Source organism: Crotalus tigris, unplaced genomic scaffold (genome assembly GCF_016545835.1).
Source record: "Crotalus tigris isolate CLP2741 ecotype Arizona unplaced genomic scaffold, ASM1654583v1 scf7180000018030.5226217, whole genome shotgun sequence".
NCBI lineage: Eukaryota > Metazoa > Chordata > Lepidosauria > Squamata > Viperidae > Crotalus > Crotalus tigris.
In genome coordinates this window covers 1,859,243-1,880,208 of record NW_024096786.1, presented here as the reverse complement: position 1 = coordinate 1,880,208, position 20,966 = coordinate 1,859,243, and the positions used below count along the sequence as shown (strand labels likewise).

At 38.4% G+C, this 20,966-nt stretch overlaps 1 protein-coding gene and 1 long non-coding RNA gene across 2 annotated transcripts in view; one reads left to right on the top strand and one right to left on the bottom strand.

Moving 5' to 3' along the window:
* Window positions 1–12,943, top strand: part of ADAT2 (adenosine deaminase tRNA specific 2) — a 35,437-nt gene extending 22,494 nt beyond the window's left edge. The window contains exons 5-6 of the mRNA XM_039346827.1: window positions 9,181–9,256; window positions 10,298–12,943. Of these exons, the coding sequence (XP_039202761.1) occupies window positions 9,181–9,225 (45 nt within the window). The 3' untranslated portion in view covers window positions 9,226–9,256; window positions 10,298–12,943. The remainder of the gene's footprint in view (window positions 1–9,180; window positions 9,257–10,297) is intronic.
* LOC120309519 lies at window positions 12,422–19,337 on the bottom strand. The gene is made up of 2 exons (XR_005557107.1): window positions 18,764–19,337; window positions 12,422–17,782 (listed from the first exon to the last, which is right to left on the bottom strand). It is a non-coding gene; the product is annotated as an uncharacterized LOC120309519 (long non-coding RNA).
* Window positions 19,338–20,966: the final 1,629 nt, after the last annotated feature.

The following is a 20,966-nucleotide window of genomic DNA, read 5'->3' as shown; positions in this document are numbered from 1 at the left end:
TAACTGACTCACTTAGCAACAGAAATTTGGGGGTCAATTGTTACTGTGTGTCAAGGACTACCTGTGTAGGATCTGATATCCCTTTGTGTGATTAATACAATTGACAGTAACAGGATGGCATTTCTATTGCTCCTGTAGCATAATCCTCTTTAGATCTACTCAAAAGCAAACTCCTTTTGCTTAAATAGAATTTATTCTCAGATTAGCGCATATATATTATAGATTTGCAAACTATTCAGGGTTACAGAGATTATTTTTAAATTGTTTTGAGTCACAACATGATCCCCATATTTACTATTGGACAGACTAGGTCACAAGCCTTTGCATAGTAGGTCTGGGACATTATTCTTACTCATAAGAATTATTTTTAAAAAAAAAACATTTAGAATAGTCCTGAGTTTTTTTGGGTAATGATTTCTTCCTCATGTGGATAGAAATATATGCTGCAACTGTGCATAAATGAATGTGGGCACAGAATTAGGTGCCGTTATGTTCAACTTGTCCCCTGAGAAGCATGTATATCAGGGGTGTCCAATCTTAGTAACTTTAAGACCTGTGGATTTCAATGCCCAAAATTCCCCAGCTAGCCAGGAAGATTAGGGAATTTGGAGAGTTGAAGTCTACAAGTCTTAAAGTTGCCAAGGCTGGACATCCCTAATATATATGATTACAGCCATAGTATAAATTTTATGGACACCCCTGATCTACATCATTGTAGTAGTAGGTATAAATTTAATGAAATGGATTTTAAACCACATTTGTGGAAAAGTAATCCCTCCTTCTACATAGCTATATCTGGGAATGGCTGTACTACTGTTTTACAAATACAATTGATCATAAAGTAAGCAGGGTTATGGAATCAACTTTTTTTTTTTTTAAAGCAGAGCTAGGATTGAGTGATAAAGTTATATGGTGCAAACTTGGACTAGCTTGCGATCAGAGTAGCTCCTTCTGTGCATACTTGCCTAAACCTTCCAGGATCTTTTCTGGATATGTTATCCTCTCCCTTCCTTCAGTGAAATTGAGTGGGTCCAGGGGGAGAGAATCAAGCAACTATTCCTAACTCGAGCAGACCTTCCCTATATGCCCTGGTGGTGTCTCTTAGATGCCAGATCAAAACATTTCTCTTTTCCCCAGGATCTGGGAGTTTAAACTCATTTCGTTTGTAATCACGTCTTTCCCCCCCTCATTTTATCATATTATTTCATGGATTATAATTTGCTCCAATATTGAGCCTACTATAAATATTTTTACAGATAAAGAAATCAGTCTCAGCTGCTGCCTTGTTCAAAGCTGTCTTATAAATGATGTATTGATTATCATGAGTCAGAAAACAAATAATTTCGCTGGAACCTATAATCCTAAGAAGATGCCTAAATGGTTCCCAAGGGGGCTTTATGTGTTCATATTTCTGGAAGAAGAGGCACATCATTCCATAAGTCTGAGTAGTTGCTGGAGCTTTACGTCTACTGTTCGGTTGGAAAAGCAGCAGTAATGCCACTCAGCACTTTTGATGGAAAGGGAAAAAAGGAGGAAAATGAAATTTACCTCCCTGTTTCCTCCACTTAAACATCTGAACCTGATATTCAAAATGTGCTTTCCGCACGTAGTTTTTGGCAGAGTGCTGTGGTGGAGAAAATAACTATACAACGTGCAAGCTGGAGAAGGGGGAAAAAAAATCTCTTTAACAGGAGGGGGCAAAGCTGTAATCATGATACTGTTACAGACCAAATATTTCCTTAGCAACAAACTTCTGCAAAAATAAACATTTGGCTGCTGTGTTTGGTATTGGTAGCCAGCGTGACATAGTGGATAGAGGAACATTAGACTAATTCCCTGCCCTGAAATTACAGTTGCCTGACTGAAATGTCTGCAATCAGGCCATCTCTGCTAAATTAGGGTTGGTTGCATAAGCATGAAGGGGGCAAGAACTGCCAAAGGCTTTCTCTGGCATCCTAGAATTTATTGTTAAACATCTATCAGAGCCTCAAGAGGCTTTATATGACCTGAGAAGATGTTAAACACTCATCTGAGAGGAAATATGTTTCCTGTGTTTCCATAGAGACCCTGGATGTTTTTCAGGGCTGTGCTCTTCCCCCTTAAAATATGTGATTAAATGTACGTTAGAGCACATTCCGACATGCATCTCTGCAAATTTGACTGGATTCTTAAAACCGAATATTCTTGCACCGGGGAGGATCGTAGTCTGTAAGGATGTAGCTTGTCTTCACTACTTTCTGGCTCAGCAGTAATTTGCCAAAGAAAGCCAACAGCAGATAAATCAACCCCGTACTCTCTTAGATCCCAGTTCCAGAAAATACTCCAGTATTACTTTGGCAAGACGGTCAGTCCTGGATTTTTAAAAGGGGGAGCTAGCCAATGATTATTTTTGCCAGTTTCAGATTTCCAATTTTGTCAGCCAACATTGCTTTAAGTGTATGCATTTTAAATCTAGATATTTTTTAATCACTAAGAGGACCCCAAATAAACGCACTTTAAGTTCTACTAATCAAATTACTTTTTATGAATTCATATCCATCTTTCTATCTTGCTCTCAGCTACCTAGATCAAATAGCGAGGCTCTGTGATTAGATTAAAGTGTTTGATAAGTGATCAGAGGATAGCATGCTGTTTCGGATTTGTGTTTTTGTGTTACCGAGCAGTCAAAAAGCAGTATAAGAACAATGCATTATACCACACTTCATTCGATAACCTTTGCACTGACAATGATTGGCATCTGCAAATAGGAAGGTAATAAGAAAATAACAGGCTTATTTTGGCAAACTGCCCAGAGTTACTGTGAGTTGGGCAGCCATATACATTTTTTTTAAATAAATAAATAAAACAAATTGTCCTAAATGACTGTTGCTCTTTTTCCAGAAATATTCCCAGAATGAGTTGGGAAAAGGATTTTGGATTTTACTGCAGTTGTTGTGTTCTTCCATTGCAATCATTTGAGTAAGGAGCATGGTGGTGCTCATGGTTAGAACCCTAGGATGGTGGTTAGCAAGCCTGTGTTCAAGTTCAAGTGCTGCCGTGGGGTGGGATTGAGCTCCTGGCCTTCGCTCCAGCTGCTGCCAAGAACATGGAAGAAGCCCTCCTATTGGGCGTCCCCCAGGGCTTATCCTTTCAACCTGGAAATGCCTCGGTGCTTCTGACACGAATGCAGAAAAATAGTTCATTTGAGTTAGATCCTGCTTTTTCACCAGTTCCAGTAATCTTATATGGATTGTCCATTTTATTATTTCAGTACTACTCCGTGAGTAAGTTGCACTGAAGAAGGAGGATAGGCCCAAAATCAATTAGTAATTTTCATAGTAAGCGTAGACTTGGACCTGGGTCTCCCAATCCTATTCCAACATCACATCATCTAATATAGAGGTTTTCAAACTTGGCAACTTTAAAACTTATGGATTTCAACTCCCAGAATTCCTCAGCCAGCTATGGTGGGGGTTGAAGTCCACAAGTCTTAAAAGTTGCCAAATTTGGAGAACCCTGATCTAAAGCAATAACAGCAGACTTCTATATTTATAGAAGGGACATTCCATTTCTTTACAGCAGAAAATTGCGTGACTTTCCTTGAGGAGTCTTTATAGACAAGCACACAGGTAAGTAAGTAGATGGAAAGATGATCCTATTTTCCTATTTTAAAAAATCAGTCTGCTTTCCTGAGTGATTTACATTTTCATCATTACACAATACACTACACTGGCTGTATTTAAACAATGAGGGTTTTTTTTTTCAGCACATTGACAAATCTTTAGTAGCTATTTTAAGAACATGTAATACTGAAAATGTAAATCACTCAGCAAATCCAACTGATTTTTTTTTAAAAAATAGGATGATCTATTTACCTGTTTGCAAAGGCTCTTCAAGGAAAGTCAGGTACTTTTCTGCTGTAGAGAGATTGCATGTTCCTTTTAAAAACATAGAAGTCTGCTGTTTTGCTTTAGATAACAGGTTGATTGAATTAAGATAATCTGTTCAAAGCCGTTCTGTTATTTGGGCCTACGTTTTTCAACAGATATACACTTTTAACTCATACAGTTTTATTTATAAAAAGTATAAATGCAGAATTCTCAACCTCTTTTGCCAGAATGTTCAAAATACACTATTATAATAAGCTGCCTGTCCTCCCTTGCAGAATCATGCCTCCCAGCTGCAGTATAGAGATAACAAAAATTTAAGGTCTGCTATAAAATCACAAGACTCTTATTTAGTTTTGCTAACCCCTCATATTATGGAAAGGCTGAGGTCTCAGTCCTATGTACACATTTTAGGAATAAATCCTGCTGAACTTGAATTCTTAAGTTCAGAAAAAGTCAGGTGTTACATTAAGACCCAACAGATTTATTACCGCATATTTTTTTGTAGCTGAGAGTCCATTGCTTAGATGCATGATATGCTAATTTCAATTGGCAGAATACCAGAGGAGTAGTGGACATGTTGTACACCTAGGAGAGATGAATAACAATGTGCAAAAACTGCAGTGTGTGTTCCTGTCAGTTTACTTCACATGTGTTTTAGGCTTTCATAATCTGGAGGTTTTTTGATCATTTGACTCTGGTATACAGCTCTACTCTCACTCCATTCTTGTATGTTTATTCTTGTCAATTGAAGAAGGTAATAGTTTGGATGCCAAAATACATTATCCCACAATAAAGTAGTCTCTAAAAATTTATGTGTCGATGGGACCTCAGGGACTGTCATATTATCTTCTGTCCTGTAGGCCCTTTAAGAATGTAACTTCTCTTAAGATGAAACCTGTCCTCCAATTGTCCTTTCTAATTAGCACTTCCTAGAAGCTGGATCCATGGCCAGTTGTTGGTGTCAAATTATAGTTAGTGATTCTTAGTCCTAGGGAAGCTACAGATTAGGCTGAAAGACTTCAAAAGACAAAACATAGGTAAATGGGCAATATACATAGTGCCATTAATTGTTGAATTAATTATATGTTCAGGTCTGGTTGCAAAGTCTTTGTTCAGAACTTGTTCTTGAGTCTTTGCTATAACACAGTAACAAGGTTGAAGTTTCCCCAGCAAACATCATAGGACTGGTCTATAAATTAAGCAGGGGAGACAGTAATGAAAAGTAATACAAACAACTTGCTAAGAACCACAGTGTTGATCAGACCTTTTTAGAAGCCGAGAGGTACGAAATTTAGATCAATTCTTAAAATAGAGAAGCATTTTGTCTTAAGTGCAATCTTCCTGTAACCGCTTTCTCATAAAAGTCAAGAACTGCAAAATGTGAGAAGTTTCTGGAGTATTTTCATTTCCACTTTCAGCGATTCCACATGTTTCTATGTGAAGATAACATAGAACAAATGAACCTAACGGCAAATGTTATTTGATGATACACTTGAAGCAGACGAGCATGGTATAAATAAACTTTACAAATCAATTTAAAGTAATCTTTCTGGGATCTTATAAGGGAAGAGAGTGCTAAGACAATCAGAAAGTCATTTTTTCTAGAACTTAATGATTTTAGAGCGTTGGTTCATTCCCCCACCCCTCCTATGCGATCTACACTTTAGAAAATATCTCAGACATGATAGTCTTATTCTCATGCAGCTAGATTTAACCCTAGCTTTTGTAAGCTTTTCAATCAATCAAAATTATTATTGACTCTTTATAAAAATATTAGCTGATCAGGTCTTTTCCCTCCATTTTTTTTTTATCATTGCCTACGTTGGCTGGAGCTTTTGGGAGTTGTTCAAGAGGATCTGAAGGATCACAGGATCCCAAAGTTAACTAATGATTTAGCACCTGCTGGTCCACAGTATTACCAGTGTCTGTCTTTCTATCTATATATCCAGTGCTTTTTTTGTTAAAAAAAAAAAAATGTCGGAACTCACACACATCATACAACCTGCCTTGCCTACCCTATAAGGTTCCATCCAAAAAAATGTGCCGGAAGTCTGTTCTGGGCATTCTATGACAAAAAAAGCCCTGTATATATCCATCCATCCTATGTGAAAGTAACCATTGTAGAAATTATACTTTATATCTTAGCATTATATGTGAATCAGGCCAATTGTGGCTTATTTATGTATATTAAACATTATTTTGTTTTGGCTGGGATCTAAGCTCTTTTCTTTTACAGCTTGCATCTTTCCCTGATCCTTGGGGATTAATTTCTCAGTTATCCCTCCTTAGACTGTCTAAAACAGTGGTTCTCAACCTTTTTAATGCCGCGACCCCCAACCGTTCATAAGTCGAGGACTACTCAACCGGTCGTAAGTCGAGGACTACTCAACTGGTGCAGCATCGTTTGCAGAATGGGACTTTTGGCGGGTTCAGCAGGGCAGAGACAGCATGGACAATTCCTATTGGCTTTTGAAAGCCAATAGAATTAGGCTCTATTCAAGAGAATAAAAGGGGAGTAGCACAGCTAAGGAAAAGGGAGGAAAAAATGGCGGACTGCGTTGTTTGGCGACCCCCGTGAAATGGTCGTTCAACCCCAAATGGGGTCCCGACCCACAGGTTGAGAATCACTTGTCTAAAATGTATGCCTTACACTCCTATCCACACCCTCTCCAGATTTACTTCCTTCTGGAACACTGTTATTCACACTATTTTCAGGGGTATCCAAGAAAGGCTTTCCAATTTCTAATCTTCTCCCTGGATAAATAATTAAATAGATTTTTAAATAATTTTCTAAATTGCATTGGGTTGTATAATATCTTCATTCTTTGTATTTTCATGGGCTTCACAGATTAAATAAGAACTATCTCCACTTTAAAACTGAAAAGGGGAGGGGGAATTTTGCAAAACTTTATTTATGTTGGTCTTTATGATTTCTGGTCTTACTGGTTTTATGGGATTTTTTAGGACTTTTTTAGGCTGGACCTTGGAATAGTCTGACCACCAATTTTATTAGAAAGGTGACTAGTATGATGTATTAGTGGTGTTTGTCCTTCTTTCATTCCTGAGACCACACACACACACACACACACACACACACACACACACACACACACAATATATATATTTGTGAAGTTTACTAGATTAGCTAGCAAACAATATTCAGTGAATTCAGTCTGACTTGGAAAAGGACCCACAAGCTTAAAAGAAGAGACCCCCTTCTGGACTTTACACAAAGTTATGTTAGGGAAGTTATGTTGGGGAAAGAGCAGCATCTAAATGGGGGGAAATAGCATCTAAATGAATTCTTCTTGGCTCTTGATTTCAAAGGAATTTACCTGATAGAAAAAAGGAAGCAACTTTAATCCTGTTTTGTGGGCTCATTTTTTAAGCATTATGCTTAAAAATATTCCTGGAGACTTGTAGACAGAAATCCAGGAAAAGGTCTGAAGTCTTCATCTGAAGCCTTTTCTCCTTGCAGAAGCTCACCTCTATTCACCCACTGGCATATGTGGCTGGAGAGAGAGGATTCCACTAGCTGGCTTCCTTTCAAAGCAGCTCATTCGATATGGAGTTACTTTTGTAAAGGGAGAAATTAGCTGTTTGGCTGCTAATTGGTCCAAGGGCCAGAGGTCACATGAGGCCTGCCTGGAATGCTGTATACTGGCGGTCAATTAGTAGGCCACAGATGTTAAGGTATTGAATGTGTTGACCCTTAGGGCCTGCCTGTGACAAGGATTACCTTTCCCACTATGAACCTGTCCAGCTCTTTGGCTGACCCTTTTTGAAGATGCCTCTGCTGTCATAAGTTCAACCACTGGCCTGCAGGTCGCTGAGCATTCTCAGAACACAAAGGCTAAGGACACCCTTTAGCTGGGGAGCAATGCAAGGGAAGACCATTTCCCAAGGGCTGGTGTTAGTATTCCTGCCATGTCCTTAATCATTTGTACTGTCTTTTTGAATTCTGTTAGCTTCTCCAAGTGCTCTTTTGAGGAGAAAAACAAGGCATCATTCAAACCAAGCAAATAAAGATGTACAGCCTTTGGGAGAGGGCCTGCTGGTACTGTGGAAGAGTCCCGCTTGGCTAGGACAGCTGAGGGAACATTCTGTTTTGGGGAGGGGGAAAGGAACAATGTCAGACTGATGTCGTACCCAACTTGTCATGTGGCTGACAGAAACAATTAGGCTGAAGAACATGATAAAGCCAGACAACAACAAAACAGAGCCAAACCTTAGTTGCCTAATTCACAAAAAATTGCCTCAGTCTCAGTTTTTGAATCCAAACAAATTGGACAATGTGTTTTGTGCAGACTGGAAGTGGTGGAAATTGTAGGGGGAAATAAGTTCATTCCATGATCAAATCTCTTAGACCACAAGCAATCCCTAGTATAAAAGCTAGATCTCTTTACCCTCACTTGGAGATGAGGAACCACATTCTTCAACATCAACAAATATTTATCATACTGCCTGGGTGATCTCCTTTTGCTAAGAGGCCAGAGTTGCATTATGGTTTAGCTTAATGTATGATCTAACCACAATGTGTATTTATAGTGCAGTAATAGATGGAGGGATTGCAGTGATTAATATTGCATCCAGTTTATCACTATGCTGGAATACCCACTGATGCCTTCTCTGGAGCTATGAGCAACTACTCTTGATAGAAACATTTTATCTCAAAATGGGTGCCTGTTTTCCTTATCCCTCCTCTTCCTTTTTTCCTTTAAAATTTCTGAATAAGAGAATCATTTTATTTTTTTACTGATTTTTAAGCATCCTTGGAACCAGTCTTAGAGTACTCTTTTTGTCTAAAGAGTAGCAGTGAAATGCTGGAACTCTGGTTCAAGAACATCCCTAACCCCAAAAACCTTGGAGGGTGTGGCTCGAAGCCTCAAAGAGTTATCAGATGGAAATTTTAAACAAAAGATAAATATTATTAAATATGTGACTGGTAGTATCATATTAGCTAGGTTTAATTTAATCACATATAAATGTAAATAAAATCTAATCAAATAAGGTGGGGTTTCTTTTTTTTTTGCTCTCTGTGTAGGGGAGAGTCCAAAGGACATCCAGAAACCACCCCTATACTCAATAACTGGAGCTGAACTGAAATGCCTGCAACCTCCCACATTTCAGTCAGAAGCTGGTTTGAAATGCTGCTTCTACATCAGCCGGCTGTTCCCCCTCTTTTCTTTCCAGTTTGTTTTTGCTGGCAGCCCAGCTGGATAAAGAGAAATGGCGAGCTTGAAGGCTTGCATCTTCTTTTCTGTTCTAAGAAAAGACCAAGACTGATGTGGATTGTTGTGTTCTGTTCTAGGTAATAAAGCAAGTCAAAACTACAAAAACAAAACAACCCATATGACTGTTTAATCATCAGAGCTCTCTGGGTCAAGGTAAAATAACAGAACTGCAGTTGAATTCATTGTGCCATGTGCCTTGCTGGGGAAGCAAAACACAGCTGAACTATGGAGATACAGACATGTTTTTTTTTTTTTTTAAGGACAAAACTCACATCCTCACTTGACCCCCCCCCTGCAAATATGGAAGGCAGAAAGTCTTATCCGGAAACTGTTGCCAAGATCTCCTCCTGCTAATTCTGCCTTTGGTTGTGTCTTAACTAGCTTGCATTGAAAGGAAATTGAAAACATCGTCTTTTGAGAGTCCTGTGGGCTGCATTTGGACCAATTTCTCCTTCCCACTCTCAAAGACGACACAACTCATACAGCTGCTCCCGTGTCTCTGTTCTGCTTTTGTGTTTGCCTTTCGTTAGAAACATCATCCAGATGGCTCCTTTTCCCATTCCCCTCTCTTGCTAATGAGGGGGGTGGGTTTAGAGCAGGGCTGCAAAAAATCCCTGCAAAAATATAAAATGGCAGCAGAGTTAGAATTGTTAGAATCTCTTTTTTGTGGCCAGCTAATATGGTGTCCAGATTTTTGCAGCTCAGGTCTGAGAACCATAACAAAGTAAACCACTAGTGAGATTTCTCATTTTCTAAGAGAGGTTTGTATCTTGGGTTGGAGAGTCCAACTGTGGCTTCAAATACCAGAAAGTGTATTTTGGGGTAAAAGGTTTTAGCAATAACTCTCAAACTTTTGTTCACACCTTCCAAATATGCTTCCATTGTCCTAATTTTATTTAACACAATTCTTCCTCATAGCTAGATGGATGCTTCTAACATCCAATTTTAATTTTCATATGCTGAAGAAGTTATACTTGCCTTATACAATAACATAGATATGTCACGGTATATTTATCAATCCAAGTACAGCAGCTGAAAGCAAGGGAAAGCATATAATGGCACATTATCTTCATTACTGACCTTGGGGAAAATTATGCATAGGAGTGGGAGAGAGAAAGCATCTCCCAGGTGGCTGAGATGGTTTTGTCCTGCAGAGAGCTGAAACCTAATAACAGTTTTATTTTCTCTCCTCAGGGAGGACAGCTGAAGAGTATTCACAAGAGTTCCTCAGCTGAGACCTCATAATGGCTTAACTCAGCAGTGGTAGCTTCTAGTGGAGATAATCTCTACAGAACAAAGGGATTCCAACCGATCTGTGGGAGGACATTGACTGATTTTGGGGACTGATCAGGATCAGACCTGGGTGGGACATCACCTGGAAATTTTGGCTAGATTTTGAAGTCTCTTTCCCCCCTCCCCTTCAAAAAAAGAAAGAAAGAAAGAAAAAACCCACAGAGTGATAGTGGCAATAATTTCCATACTGTTGTCAAGAAAATGTCTTGTAATCCTTTACCAGGATATAAGCTTGGCTCAAGGAACCTTTACTTTCAGTAGTAGCAGCTAACATTGTACACCTATTTTTAATATTAATAGAAACCCCTACTCCATCTACACCCACCCTCTTTTTATATCACTGTGCTTCCATAATGCAATTACATAACAATTAATAGACAATTCAATATTCATGCAAACACTGAGGCATAAAGTAGCAGGATGATAGATCTAGCAGAACTATGCTGGAAAAAGCCAAGGAATTTCGTGACAGAAGCAGAGATACGGAAAACCCTAATTTTTTGTTTCCCTCTAGTGGTCAAGTGAGATCTGGTAACCCTAGAGAACATAACTTGTGAGTTGTTAATTTGGGAAAAGAGGAACAGTAAAATGCATCTCGCATATTTCTTCTCCTGAATCCTCCGATGTTCAGCTGATTTGTGACTTTATGGTAGCCTTCTAAAAACAATTTGTACAGTGTAATGGACAACATCTGAAATATATTTACATAGGACTTATCTGAAAAAAGGAGATAAATAGATAATTGATCAGCTCTTGCCAGTGCTGATCACCTATTGAGGCGGAAGAGTGGAATATTTGATTTTAGACGTTCTTGGCAGATTTGCTCACTGATGCAAAATGCTGATACCCAATAGGATGTCAGTAATGTTTAATCTTGATCTTCGTAGAACACTCTCTGTCATATTATATTGGAAATTGACCAAAAGTTCAATATCCATATTTTAATATAGGCTTTTTGCAACAAACAGCATTATCCTGGAAAACAACTGAAAATATAAATGCATGGATTTATTCATGTAAGTCATCAGGAGCTGAGCTCCATTTAAAGACAATTTTGCTTACTCCTGTTATATTGTTTTAATTTATATCATCTGTTTGCATTTCATGTATATTTTTCTAGTGGCTTACAAATTCTGTTCTAGGGAATGGTGGGTTCTTTGAGGATTAATCAGATAGTCCTCAAGGATATATTCAGTATAAGTAGTGTTCAATTTACAACCACAATTGGGATTAGAATTTCCAATTGTTAAGCACCCAAATTTTGATCAAATGACCATATGGATGCTCTGACACTTATAACTGCAAGGACTCATTTTTTTCTGTGCCACTGTAACTTCGAACTAACTGCAAAAAAAAAAAAAAAATCTAGAAATTGTAATACTGCAAAAAAAATCTAGAACATCATGTTTGGGTGCTGTTTGTTTTCTGCAGTACTCTAGCCCTAAGGTTCATAAGTGTTATCATGAAGTCTAGATGCATCCATATAAACAGAACATATACATCAGACCATGTCAAAATAGGTGCAGCAGTGTAGAAACTTAAACTGATGTGCCTAGATAGAACTCCTTGGCAGAAATTTTGTAACTAGAGAGTTGTAGTCCAATGAATTTGGAGAGCATTAGATTAAGGAAGGATGTTTCTGAGTATTAATTCAGAGCATATAAGATATTGCAATGGTTATTTACATATGTTGCTTTGTCATTAGGGAACTGACCTCAAAAGTAGCAAACAAGTACACTTATTGGGGATAATTGCAGGCAATGAATTTCAGTTACATAGACACACTTCCATAATTTCCTTTCTGTACACAGCTTGCCTGCACAACTAGTATCGTCTTAAAATGCTGCCTTGAATTGTGGAAAGTCCTAAAAAAAAGATATGGAGTCCTTAAAAAAGATATTCAAGAACAGATAGTATTAAGAATGATTCTTCATTGTTCCAAGATTCCATGAGAAGATCAGAATGCCAATGGATAGGCAAGGAAGGGATACTCCTATACTCCTGAAAGGTTTGTATTAATTCTTGAAAAAAAAAAAAGAGCTCACTTTCCAGCCACAAATATTTTTGGAAAAAAAAAAAAGACTTTGAAACATCTGACTTACAGTAACCTTCTGAAGGGCTGGAACATTTCCATGGCAACTCAGACAAGATGAAAATGGCTATTAGTTCTTCATCTGCCTGAAAATCTTGAGTCAAATGGAGCTCAGCCAGGTCTTGTGGAGAGCTCAGTAATTGAGCCAGTTCTATCCTCTGTAGTGCCAAATAGAAAATTTCAGGTTGATCATCTCAACTTTAGAATTTCCAAGGTGATGTTATTTGTCTCCATTTAAGCCAGATTCTTGATGTTCTGTTAATTCCATTATTATGTGCATGGATAATACATTTCTTGTGCCAAACCATATATTGTGGAACTAACATCTCATAAAATTGTCTTCCGGTTTTGAAATGAATAGCATTCATTCAGCAGATGGGAGTAAGGTCTAAAGAGTTCCTGAAAGCTGTTATTTTCCCAGGGAAGATAATAAAACAGTCTATTTGAAAAAAAAAGTAATTAATAATTGCAACACATATCATATGGTGTAATGATTTGCAGAGCATCTTCTCCATTATTTCTGGCCATCTAGAATCCCTTGAGCATTATCTTCGTTCTTCTCCGCCTCCTTGACATCACTGAAGATAACCAGCAATGGGTGTTTTCTTTCCACAGACCTGAAACTGGACAGATTTCTTTTAGCTTCCCTCACAATGTAACAGGTTTCTTAGTTATCCTTTTATGATTCAGCTGTTGGCCTCAGCCACTTGCAAGTCCTCCCCACCACCACTGACTTTGTGCTTGTTTCCATGGCTACATTGCTGAGCTTTTAAATTGTTCATATTGTTCTGACAAGAGAATATTTAAGCTGTGACACAGAAAAAAAATAGTTTAATCCACAATTTAGTCTGGTGTTCCTATATATCCTCTACCCTCCCACCATCACAAGGTGAGGCGGGCCCTCACTCTCCTGGCCTTTCGTAGATGCTTGAAGACTTGGCTCTGCTGACTTGCTAGGGCCCACAGAAGAGCGTGCCGTTGTGGGGCTGGTTAGCATCCTGAAGCCCCTTCCACACCTTTGAAATTTGAATTATTTTATTCTTATTTTTAACTGTTTTTTAATGTGATTATTTATATATGGCTTTTGTTTTTATGTTTATTTGTACACCACCCAGAGTTGCTCTATGAGGGAGCTGGGTGGTTTCTAAATATGATATATAAATAAAATATTTGTGACAGGCAGTCTTGCAAAGACTACGAAGCATGAACACCCAATAAACAGACCCACAGATGCACCTTGCATCACTTTTTATGCTGTAGTAATAGCTGGTGCTCATCTAGTCTACTGCAGTTCTCTCCATTAGCCTTGCTAAATGGGATTCTGGATTGGTAGTAGGGTGGCCCTCCTTAGTGACAATTAGCAGACTGATCCTCCACAATTATTGAAACATGATGTGCATAAGGATTGAAGATCCCATTTTTCTATTTTTACTGTTTTCTCCCCCTCCCTTTGGTTGCCTTGATTGAACTTTAGCAAGGATCTATCTAAGATTCTGTCTTCGGTTTGGGTTGCTCTATATAAGTCTGTGATGACCAAATGCAAATTTTTCATTTGGACTGTTTGCATCTTGGTAGGAAAAAAAAAAGTAAAAATTTTGCATTCTCATTATGAAGAGCAAATGTGTCTTTGGTTTCAAACAAGATGCCCGAGGAGGTGCATTTCCCTCAGGAGTCACCACGATGTTTCCACATGTATGTGTGAATGTCAGGATGTTTATTCAGAAACAGCACCCACTGAGTTCAAATTGAATTTGACAGCCATCTGGACATCACTGAACAAACACACAAATGTGTTGTCTGTCTTGATTTGGTCAGAGCATAGCGCAAATGTTAAACACCTGTTGGTTCATTTACATTACCAATGCTGCTGTTCCGGAAAGTTGCAGGAATAGTGTCAACATCATTGAGGAAGGAAAATAGTTTTGTCGCTTTGCTTAGTCTGTAGTATTTATGCAATATCCACACAATTACAGCTTTGAACATTATCAAGAACAATAATGACTTCAAGAGAGGTTTCACAGTATATATTTTGTTAAGGTTTTCAAAAAATGTCAGTAATCCACACCAGTGCACTTCAAATACTTGCCAATACTTGTTGTTTTCAGCCTTATTGCAGACCATCAGACTCTTAAACACAGGAAGAAGACAGAGGCTGCAAGGTCCAGGAAACAATTCATCTGAAAGAGGTTATCACTCAGAAAAGAGCTATACAGTGTGGGATTAACTTTTTTGCATTATTTTATTTTAAGTGATTTATATGGCTCTCCGTGTCACAACACTCACTCTTCCAGGTTTCATAGCAGTGACTGGCAGAAAAGGATGATGGGTTGCAGCCTAGGAGGAGGGGGGGAAGGAAGGGGAGGAGGAGGAGACCCCCTGCTTAATAGGATGATGTAGTCAAAAGCTCGCTTAGAAACGTGTTGAAAATTGCCATTTTGAGACAAGTCTGTAAAACACCCTAAAATAGTTTTCATGTAGCATAGCCTGACTCTCCAAAACTTCAAAACCTTAATTGGGCTTTAAAGGATATGCAGTACCGAATGGGACCATTATGTCTGGCTTCAGGGCTTACCATCCACCTAGATGTTGTTTTTGTTATTATCGACAACTAATTGTGACTTGGTTCATTAGCAACAGTGGGTTGGAATTTGTTTATGACTAAATTAAATATTTCTCCTTTCAGTGCAGCAGTTACGTGCATGGTTTATTCAGAGATCCTAAGGGACTTATATGTGAATAACAGATCAGAAGTGTTGGCATCCTTAAACATTTTTACAGAAGAAAAATCTAAGTGCTAAAAAATATGGAATGGGCAACTTACTACTTTTCTTGCTTCCTTCTACATTTCCCAAATGGTTCTTATCTACAGTTCCCCCCCCCTCCACTGGAGTTAGAAATGCTAGGGCAAATAGGCACACATACTTTTTAAGTATCTTCGACTACAATTCTTTGCCAACATATTAAATACATAAGGAGTGTGGGTACTATAATCCAGCACATCTGCCAGAAACAGGAATAGCAGGTCAAGAGTAAGTTTGGAACTGTAGAACAGAGGTAGGCAGCTATGCTCACTTTACAACCTATTGACTTCAACTCCCAGAATTCCAGAGCCAGCATGACCAGCTCATAAATTCAGTCATAAAGGGGCCATCATTGCCTATCTCTTCCCTAGAGAGATCCTTGGGGGATGAGGTAGACTAGAGAAAAGGTTTTTGGGGAAAGGGTTAAGCATCCTGCCTCTTTAAGTCTTCCCAGACCTCTCCCTCAAAGCCATTTTTTTTCTTTTTGGAAAAGCAGTAACCAGTGTTTTGCTACCCACAATTGCATGAAAGCAATAAAGAAGCAATCACTCTTCTAGGGATGTTCCTCAAGCAGTGTTGATTGAATGAAGAGGAAAGGCAGGAAGCTTAGAGCAGGGGCCTTGGGTAGAAGGAAGAAGCCAGGAGGCTTTTAATTCTTCCAGATCATTGTTTTGGCATTGCCATAAGCAGTGAGAATTCAATGATCTGGTCTGTCTAGATTGCTGGTCAAATTAACCAATGGGCTGCTGGCAGTGATAATGGCAAAAAGAAAGGAGAAAGACCAACGCTTGAAGTTCCAGCTGCTCAAAAGTCCAGTGAGTGACAGGAACAGGACTTTGGCCTTGGTGTCCTGACCAATTTCAATTGAATCAGGTTGGCATAATATTATTTTAATATAACGAGTCTTGCTTTTTCATTTATGTAATATTCAGCAAAAGAAACAATTACCATGACAACAACTTTTTCTTCTGGCACCTATCTAGGAGAACATGCAATCGAACAAGCTTCCCACACAATGTCACAAATTTGCACATTGTAAGCGTCTGCATTAATACATGTAAAAGGAAATACTGTAGTTCAAAGAGTTTACACGTTCTCATATTACAATGTTTTCAAACCCATAAATACATCTTCCCTTCTTTTTCCATGGTTCATCTCCACCCTGCTGAAATCTTGACAGTGGTTTGTGCCACCCCCCCCCATATCTCCAACTACAAATTCCATACTATGCAACATATATTCAGGGAGATTCCCATCTTGTACTATTTTAAATGCATAAATATTTAAGCTGAAATTGAACATTTTAAGTAAAATGGCTTGGGGCAAGACACTTTCCACCATTTGCATTATGCTATTGTTGACCCTTTAAAGGAAAATGTGGAGGTGCACATGAAATGCAATTTTTAACTTGTATCCATAATACCAGCTGCTGAAACAATCCATGCATGGTCCTTCTGTTTTCATCCATGTTCTGTTGCATAGGGGTATTTAAGAAACATCGACTAATTAGGAGAAATAAAAATGGAGCTGATGACATTTGGTAGCACTGATGCAGACATTAAATTCAGGTTTCCCATATAATAGTCAGCAAAAAGATGGTGACCCAAAATAAAGTGTTTTAGACCTTCCAGTGCTAACTTTTAATGTACAGTTTGACCCAGATAATTGCCTGAACACAAGGATTTCTTTTTTTAATGCAAGATTTATTTGGAAAGAGAAAGAGTGTATGCCTGCGAAGAGGGTCTTGGTGAGCTGGGAACTCAAGACTTTACTAGGGCATATTTGTAGCTTCTTGGAGTTTATTAGCTTTATTTCTGAGTGTTATCAAACATTAATTAGGTTTTTTTCCCCCATTCAGGACCAGACTGGTTGCTGAACTTTAATGATGCTTTTAATCACAAAATATTTAATATACCTTTGCTCCCCAATAAGATTTCAGATAAGCTAATTATATTTGGACTTTTTGGGGGGTCTTAAGTTATCTTTTCCTAAATTACCAGCATGATTGAATCTACTTGGAAAGAGGGTTCTACAACAATTTTTACGAAACATTTCTATACTCTCTAGCATCTGTAGGAAGAGTCTTTATGCTTGATCAGAATTCAGATATTATAGAGTCAGGCTGGTGTTATTTGCTTTATTTTCCAAACTGCTATTAGTTTCTCTTTATATCATCTAACTTAAAATAATTTTTATAGTTTAAAGTCTTGAACTGCAGAAATATTCTGGACCTATGCATTTCCCTCTTTGAACAGTACTTTTTGCTTCTGATTGAGTGTCTGACGCTGACCAGAGATGCATGATTTGGTACACAGATAATTTACTTTCTCCTATGCAATTGATAAATTAGCAAAAACAACAGTTAATATGTTCTTCCAGAGAGCTGGGTGCTGTTCCTGCTGGTCTGCTGCATGGTCTTGCAAAGCCTTGATGTTGCTTGGAACAAAAAGGCAGCTGAAGCTTTGGATTGGGTCGTTCCTGTGCATCTTATCCCTGTGACAGGAGAAGAGACATCTAGGATGCTCACAAAGGACGAACTCAGCTAAACATGGCTGAACACGGGTTAGAGATGCTATTATGGCCTACCTTGGGGCAATATTTATTCATCCTTTTTGCATCTTCAGATTGGCACCCCACAACTTTTTTTAAGGTGATATGAGCCATCTTGGGTTAGGGGCTCACGAAACTTTTGCAGGACCCTATAGAGGAATTTGTTCAAGATGGCTCAGATTTCGCTTGCAATTGGATGCTTACCTTGTTGCAGGTTCGTAGAGCAACAGCAATGGCAATAGCACTTAGACCTATATATTACTTCATAGTGCTTTACAGCCCTCTTTAATTTAGAGTTAGCATATTGCCTCCAACAATCTGGGTCCTCATTTTACCAACCTCGGAAGGATGGAAGGCTGAGTCAACCTTGAGCCAGTCAGGATCAAACTGCTGGTGGTGAGCAATGAGTTAGCCTGCAAAACTGCTTCCTAACCACTGCGCCACCATGGCTCTTAGACTTAAAGGGAGTCTCCTTCAGTTATATGGGAATGGTTTGAACCTGTTGAACCTGGAGAAGTGGCCAGGATCTTTAGGACTGTGAGCTGAGTCATAAGCTCCTTAGATCCATGTCCCTCTTGACTTGTGATAGTGGCCCACGTAGTGTCATAGGACTGGGTCCTAGAAGTGATGAATTCTTTGAGTAGGGGAGTTGTTCCTTTATTTCTTAAGGAGGCCTTGGTTCAAATCTTCCTCAAGAAGCCATCACTAGATCCCTGAATACTGGGCTGTTTTTGCCCAGCATCCCACCTCTTTTTGGGAAGGCATTGAGAAGGTGGTTATGCAGCAATTTCAGAAGACCCTGATGAAGCAGATTATCTGGATCCTTTTCAGTTAGGTTTCAGAATTGGGTATGGAATAGAAGTCACACTTTTGTGTGATATCTGGTATGGGCAAAATGGTGGTAGTGCATTCATCCATACTTACCTACTTCACCCCTCGACAACTTTCAGTTCATCAAACCCGGTATCCTTCTGGATCAACTCAAGAGGATTAGGGCTGGAGTAGCATGTTGTTGTGCTGGTTCACTTCTTTTTTCTGGGGTTGATTCCAGTTGGTGATGATTAAGGAGGAAGGATCCTATCCTGGCACCTATTGGTGCTCTCTCTTATTGAACATCTACATAAGGTTATTTGCCATAGAGTGAGGTGTCATCAGTATTCTGAGGATTCCTTTGGTCACTTGGGGAAAAGTTGGAGAGAAAGAATTGCTGTGATAAAGAAGTTATTTCTATTCAGTGCTAGAAAAGAACTGTTCTTAGATCTGCTTTGTTAGAGGGAGTTCCCCAAATGTTTATCTAATACTACAGTCTAATGGATTCAGTCCAAAAATGTGTGATAAGGATCTATGTAGCACTAGATTCTTAAAACATTAGAGCATTAGGGAAGAAAAAAAGAATTTTTGAAGAAATACTGTAAATGCCGGCGTATAAGGTGATTTCCGCGAGCGCTGAAATCGGCGCCAAAGACGGGGGTCATCTTATACGCCGAGTCGTCTTATATGCCAGAAATACTGGTAGTTTCCGGCGTATAAGACGACGTTCTAGGAATGCAGCCCGGCGATAAAGACGGGGGTTGTCTTATACGCCGGATCGCCTTGTACGCCGGCATATACGGTAATCAGGGACTCTTGTTAATATTTGAAATGCATTAATTTTCTAATCTTTTTGTTGCCATCTACTTTAAAAAATGCTTTAACATACAATTATAGCCAGAAAAAAACCAAAGAACTTAAAGAAAAGAGAAAAGAGACCCTCAATTTAAAGACTGATCAATTACTTGGGAATCAAGTAATCAGTTCCAAGAACCTTTTTGGGGTACTATTACATAAGTCCAAAGTGTAGTCTTAGTTTGGGAAAGCTCAACAAAAGAATAAGTTTTTGATCCAGATTTTGTTCCTACTACTTTTTTGTTGACAAGAAAGTTTCTGTTGATGGAAAGTGGTGCTAAACCTAAAACTGTATTATTTTGGCATGTTTGACAGACCAAATTATCATACATTTTTATACACATCTTTAGAACAAGACCCTACAATTATTGATGTATCTGGACTGATTTTTGAGACATTCTGTAAGAAAGCATGATCATCTCTGTAAACCAGAAAACATCACTGGCTTGCTACCAATGTCCAATATTTTTCCACTTTAAAATTGAAAATAAGCTAAGTTTTTAAAATCAGAAAAAGGTCCAATTTATAAATAAAAATAGATCTATTGAAATTTATGTTCAGTTCATTCATAATTCTTTACTTTGTACCAGCTTTTTTGTAATCTTAATATTTAAAATGTTCCCAAGTGATTTGTTGTTAAATTTAGAGGTAATAATAATAATAATAATGAAGTTGGAAGGGATTTTGGAGGTTATTTAGTCCAACCCCCTACTCAGGCAGGAAACCCTATACCGTTTCAGACAAATGGCTGTCCAGTCTCTTCTTAAAAACTTCCAGTGTTGGAGCATTCACAATTTCTGGAGGCAGGTTATTCCACTGATTAATTGTTCTAAATGTCAGGAAATTTCTCCTTAGTTCTAGATTATAGCTGTTACCTGTTCTTTTGTTGAAGAGGGGGCACTGGTGGCCACCCCTCCCACTTATCAGTTGGCAGTACTTGTAATTGGCTATTTGTATAACCTTTCCTCAGCTGCCCCACACTAAGAACCTCTCATCAAAATATCCTTATCAACAAAATAAACATGAGACTTCAGGCCAGTAATAAGAATTCATATTGTAGTTTCTAGGCATCAGTCACTTCCTTGGAAACAAGAAGTAGGAAAAGATAGCTTCAAAGGAAGGAGTGATGTTGCTACAAGAACTCAGAGGATAGACTTAATTAATGAATAAAACAATGAGAATGAGAAATACGGACTTAAATCCCAGCAGCAAAAAATGAGTTATGTAAGCACTGCCACACAAACATGCTTGAATACTATTAACAAAACTGCAGGCATTTATTTTTTATGAAACTGAATTTACATTGTTGACAATGAAACCTTAATTTACACTGTTCCACTGAAGTGTTTAAATACCTTGAATTTATAGTATCTGTAAATATTTCCTGATATGTGATTCAACTGAGTTCTTTTAGCGGTTGTTGCAAATAGTGAATGCATTCTTAAGCCACTTACCAAGGAAC